The sequence below is a fragment of the Arachis stenosperma genome, chromosome 5 (genome assembly GCF_014773155.1).
Source record: "Arachis stenosperma cultivar V10309 chromosome 5, arast.V10309.gnm1.PFL2, whole genome shotgun sequence".
NCBI classification, from domain to species: domain Eukaryota; kingdom Viridiplantae; phylum Streptophyta; class Magnoliopsida; order Fabales; family Fabaceae; genus Arachis; species Arachis stenosperma.
The window spans coordinates 68,670,363-68,676,241 of record NC_080381.1 but is presented as its reverse complement, the minus strand read 5'-3'; the positions used below and the strand labels follow the sequence as shown (position 1 = coordinate 68,676,241).

Below are 5,879 nucleotides of genomic sequence, written 5' to 3'. Positions count from 1 at the left end.
TTTAGAGCATTGTGATGAAAAGTTTTGTTCAAAGCTCCCAAGACTAGCATGCATCTTGGTTTGCTTTGAACACCAAACTTGTTCCTCACTATATACTGCACAATAAGGTTTTCACCAAGTGTTTGTCAAGTTTGGGTTGGAATTCATAAATGTTGACGTAATCACTATCTTCTAAAAGCATATAAAACATGGGCTGCCTCCCATGAAGTGCTTCTTTAGCGTCACTAGCTTGACGTTTCTCCCTCATCAGGGTGGTTGGTAATGCTTGAAGTCCTCCCCTCTCGCTGTGGACTTGTATCCATTGGTTGTATCAATGATCTCTACATGTTCTAGGGAGAGAACTCTGTTGATTGTGAAGACTTTCGGTAACTGAGATGGTACAGTAGGGAGATTAGGGGGAATATCTGGGAAGTAAGCTGAGATCACTCTATCCCCTGGAGAAAAGTCTTTCGTAGGGATCTTTTTGTTCCTCCACCTCCTTGGTACCTTCTTCCTTGTGTCTTTTGATATTGCCTTGCTCTTGATGACTTCTTCCTCTAAGGGGGTTTTGATGTTGTCTTCACATCCCTCTAGAGGTTTAGGTTCCTCCAACTTTTCCTTGAGCTGTGGCAATTGCTGTTTTCCTTGTTCATCAATCAATGGGGTTTCCAGATAGGTTGGGTGTGCTTCAGTACTTGCTTTCTCCTTCAGCATTTCATTACGATCTTTGCTTGGTTCCTTGTGCTCTTGGTCTGCTTCTTGTGAGAGTTTGAAGACAATAAAGCTGAGCCGTTCATCATGGATCATCAATATTAGCTCCCCTTTCTCCACATCTATGAGTGCTCTGGCCGTAGCTAGGAAGGGTCTTCCCAATATGATTGGGTGAGTGTGACTCTCTTCCATGTCCAGGATGACAAAGTTTGTTAGGAGAAAGTATTTCCCAACCTTTAGCAACACATTTTCCACCGCTCCTATTGCTTGCTTTTGAGTCTTGTCAGCCAGTCTGATGACTACATATGTGGACATTATCTCATTGATTTGCAGCCTCTTCGCCAGGGATAGGGGCAATAAGTTGATGCTTGCCCCCAAATCACAGAGTGCTCTATCAAACATTGTTTCCCCTATGGCACAGGGGATGTGAAAACTCCCTGGGTCTCTTTTTTTTGTAGGCAATTCAGGTTGAATGAGGGCACTACATTCCTTGTTTAACACTATAGTCTGGCCTCCTTTGATTGAGCTTTTCCTGGGAAGAAGTTCCTTCATATACTTGATGAATGCAGGCATTTGTTGGATGGCCTTGATGAATGGTATGTTCACATGCAGAGATGCAAACAAGTCTAGGAACCTTGAGTATATTCTCTTCCCTACAGCACCATTGAGCAGTTGGGGAAATGGTGCATAGAGCTTCAGCAGCTCTTGTTGTGAGATTTCTGGTTCTTGGTGATCTCTATCCTCCTCCTCTGTTGAATTGTCTTTAGGTTGTTCGGAAAGTTTGCTTTGCTTGTCTTCAGCCTCTTGATCACTTGTAGTGACCATTTTGCAATCTTCCCATCTTACTTTCTTTGCTTCTCCTCTTGGGTTTTTCTCCGTGTCACTTGGGAAGCCATCAGTAGGTTTGGGAATCTTCTCAGCTAAGCATCCCACTTGGAATTCCAGCTTCTTGATGGTCTCTCCCTGGTTCTTAATATTGGATCGCACCTCCTCTTTGAACACCTTGTTTTCTTGAATCTCTTGCCATATTCCTTCAAGTAAGGTTTCAATCCTAGAGAGCTTGTCATCAAATGACGGTGGATTGGAAGTAGAGGTGTTGTTTTGGTTTTGATATGGGTGGGGAGAAGTGTTGTTATGGGGGTGTTGATATGTCCTCTGTGTGAATTGTTGATGAGCTGCATTGTTGTTGGAGTTGTAACGTCTCTGGTCTTGGCTTTGATCTTGTTGATTCCCCCACCCAAAGTTTGGGTGGTTCCTCCATCCAGAGTTGTAAGTTTTGGAGTATGGATCATGGACTTGTCTAGGTGAGTTTCCCACATAGTTGGCTTGCTCCCAGTCACCTTCTTCTCCTATGTTTACTCCTTCTTGAGTTGGTGATGAGGTGATGGCTGCTGCAACTTGGTTCTCTTCCACCTTCTTGGTAAGATCAGCTAGCTGCTTGGTAATGAGCTTGTTCTGAGCCAGCAAAGCATCTACATTGTTTAGCTCTATCACTCCTCTAGTGTTCCCTCTTTCGGAAGCATAGAAGTAGTCATTCTCAGCTACAGTCTCAATGACATCTATGGCTTCTTCAATGGTCTTCTTCTTGTTCAATGATCCTCCAGAGGAATGGTCTACTGCCTTCTTTGATTCATATGACAAGCCTTCATAGAAGATGTGCAACTGCACCCATTTATTGAACATATTTGGTGGACACCTCCTTGTTAGGTCTTTGAACCTTTCCCAAGCTTCATAAAGTGTCTCCCCATCTTGCTGTCTGAATGTCTGCACTTCAGTTCTCAGCCTATTGATCCTTTGAGGGGGGTAAAACCTTGCCAAAAACTTATTCACTACCTCCTCCTAATTTGTCAGGCTTTCTTTTGGGAAGGATTCAAGCCATTTGGATGCCTTGTCCCTGAGTGAAAAAGGGAACAAGAGCAGCCTATAGACATCCGGGTGGACTCCATTGGACTTCACTATGTCACAAATCCTCAAGAAGATGGTCAAGTGTTGATTCGGATCTTCTTGAGCACCTCCTCCAAATGAGCAATTATTCTGCACAAGAGTGATGAGCTAAGGTTTTAGCTCGAAATTGTTGGCATGTATGGTGGGCTTCTGAATGCTGCTCCCACAGTTTTCAGGATTAGGATTGATATAGGATCCTAAGACTTTCCTTTCTTGCCCAGCACGATTGGCATGGCTTTGATTATGAACCTCCTCTTCATGGTTGTTCTCCAAATCTTCTTCCATGTTGGGTTCAAAATACTCTTCCTCTTCAGCACCGATTGCACATTTTTCTCTTGCTTCCCTCCTTAATCTAAGGAGGGTCCTCTCTGGTTCAGAATCGAAGAAAGTTGAAGCCCCGCTTCTTCTCCCTGTCATACAACCAACAAGTACAAGCAAGTAACAATATGTGCAGATAGTATTGCTGTCAGAATTACTGTTAGTTGTGAGTGATGCAATATATCAAACAGTTAGTGGGTTAGCAAACTGAATGGTAAATAACAAAGAACACGAAAGAGTAGAGGGGGAAGGGAAGAAGTAAACTAAGACAGAAAGTAAATTACTCAACAGAAAATTAAATCAACAAAACAAAAATGCTCAATCTAGTGATCTCCTAATTTAACCATTGTTGATGCACGATCAATCCCCGGCAACGGCGCCATAAACTTGATGCAGGTGGAAACTGTCTCTCAACAAATTTCCTTCGGCAAGTGTACTGAATTTGTCGTCAAGTAAAAACTCACAATAGAGTGAGGTCGAATCCCACAGGGATTGATTGATCAAGCAACTTTAATTAGAAGAATGTTCTAGTTGAGCGAATTCAGAATTTGGGTTGAGATTTGTAGAAAATAAAATGGAGGGAATGTAAATGACAGAAAAAGTAAACGCTAGAATTAAAGGGCTGAAAGTAAATGACTGAAAGTAAATTGCAGAATTGTAAATGGGAATGGGGTGTTTGCTCATGAAAGTAAACGCAGAAATTAAAGAGAAAGGGTGAGATCAGAATTGGGGAGTTCATTGGGCGCAGGAGATGTTGCAATTCTCCGGATCAAGTTCATTTTCATCTCTTCCTCAATCAATGCACTCATTGATCTCCTTGGCAATCTTAATTGATTGAATTACAATTTCTTGCAATTTAATCTCTCAAATCTTGATCAATAGCCAATTCCTTGGTCAATTGCTCATGAGAAGAGATGAAGTGTGGTCACTGATTATACCACGTCCATTTTCCAAATCAAGTATTGAGAGGATTATAGTCACATATCCATCCAAACCCAATTTGGTCCAGCATGAGAAAGCATTTCTAGCTTGATCTCTTCATTCCACTTTTAAGGATCAGAAGAGATCCAAGTTTGAATAGCTTCTTTCCAAGATAACTACCCGATGGGATGAAGATCGAAAGCTTTCAAGTAAAATCAAGAGAAAAGATAGAAGAAGAATAATGAAAACTAGTATTGATCCATCAAATTACAACAGAGCTCCCTAACCCAATGAAAGGGGTTTAGTTGTTCATAGCTCTAGAAAATGAAAACAAAGATGGAGAATACATCATGGAACTAGAAGAGCAGAGAAAGTAAAAATACAGAGAGTAATGCTATTTTTCAACTCCCAGAACTCCCTAAATAATTCAAAGCTACTCCTATATATACTACTCTTCTGAGCTTCTAGTTGGCTCTTCAAGTCTTGGGCCTTTGGATCTTGAGTTTGAAGCAGTTCTCTTCTTCATTTGGGCTTGGTTTTACTTGCAGAGATATAGTGTGAAGTGGGCAGAGACTTTAGCTCAAGACGTTAGGGGTGTTAACGTTTAGTGAAAGTATGAGTTCGAGAACGTTAGTGACACTCAACATTGTCACTAACGTTCCAATGTACCCCTTTGCCTCACGTTAGAGCCCACGTTAACTAGGTTAACGTGGCTTCTAACGTGGCCTTGCCAACCTTCGAGAACGTTAGTGACGCTTAACATTGTCACTAACGTTCTAGTGTGCCCCTATGTCTCACGTTAGAGTCCCACGTTAACTAGGCTAACGTGGCTTCTAACGTGGCCTTGCCAACCTTCGAGAACGTTAGTGACACTTAACATTGTCACTAACGTTCCAGTGTTCCCCTATGTCTCACGTTAGAGTCCCACGTTAACTAGGTTAACGTGGCTTCTAACGTGGCCATTCTTAGCCATCCCCAACGTTAGTGACAATGTTGAGTGTCACCAACATTGGCTCATCTTTCACTCATCAACGTTAGCTTCCACGTTAACTAAGTTAACGTGAAAGTTAACGTGGCTCCTTGGGGGTTTTGTGGGTGCTTCCAACGTTAGTGACAATGTTGGGTGTCACTAACGTTGTCGACCTCCCTTGCCTCTTACGTTAGCTCCCACGTTAACCAAGTTAACGTGGGAGTTAACGTGGTACATTGCACCTTATGCCAACGTTAGTGACAATGTTGAGTGTCACTAACGTTGGCTTCCTTCCCCCTTTTAACGTTAGAGGTTAAAACGTGGCCACTTATGATCATTGGCCAACGTTAGTGATAATCTTAAGTGTCACTAACGTTGGCTCAAAGTCCCTTCTTCACGTTAGAGTTCACGTTAACTTAGTTAACGTGACTCTTAACGTGGGCAATGATGGCTTCGAGAGCGTTATTGGCAATCACTTTTCTCATTAACTTTGCAAGTTACCTCCCATTCCACGTTAGTGGTAACGTTAATTAGATTAACGTGACTGCTAAGTGGTTCTTCCTTGCTTCCTTTGGTCCTGAAATCAAGCAATAGAGTGCATCAAAGTTCTAATCCAAGTCATGGGTAATGCAACATACAATTTGTCACTAAACTCATGCAAAATCCTCATGAAATCATGTAAAATGCACAATGTATGCTTGAATCAAGGTATAAGTGAATATCCACCCAAAACTAGCTTATTTCCTAAGAAAATGCATGAAATTACCCTAAAAATAGTAAAGAAAAGGTCAGTGAAACTGGCCAAGATGCCCTGGCATCAAGGGGCTTGGTGCGTACAACACACACGAGCAGGATCCCCACACAAAGCTTCACTGCTTTGCTCTCCACAAGAGCAGAGCAGCCTCCTGGGAGCATCATGGGCCAAAATTCAACCAAAATCTCAATTAAATTCAATTCCTCTCCAAATTGAATCAAGGCCAACTAAACCCATTTCTCCTCAAATCCAAAGCAAGCAAAGCCCACATCATCACTCAAA

General features: G+C 42.1%; 1 protein-coding gene across 1 annotated transcript; it reads right to left on the bottom strand.

Annotated features, from left to right (window-relative positions):
- Positions 1-246: 246 nt before the first annotated feature.
- Positions 247-1,515, bottom strand: LOC130980873 (uncharacterized). Its single transcript, XM_057904518.1, has one exon. The coding sequence runs from the start codon at positions 1,513-1,515 to the stop codon at positions 247-249; it is 1,269 nt and encodes a 422-aa protein (XP_057760501.1).
- Positions 1,516-5,879: the final 4,364 nt, after the last annotated feature.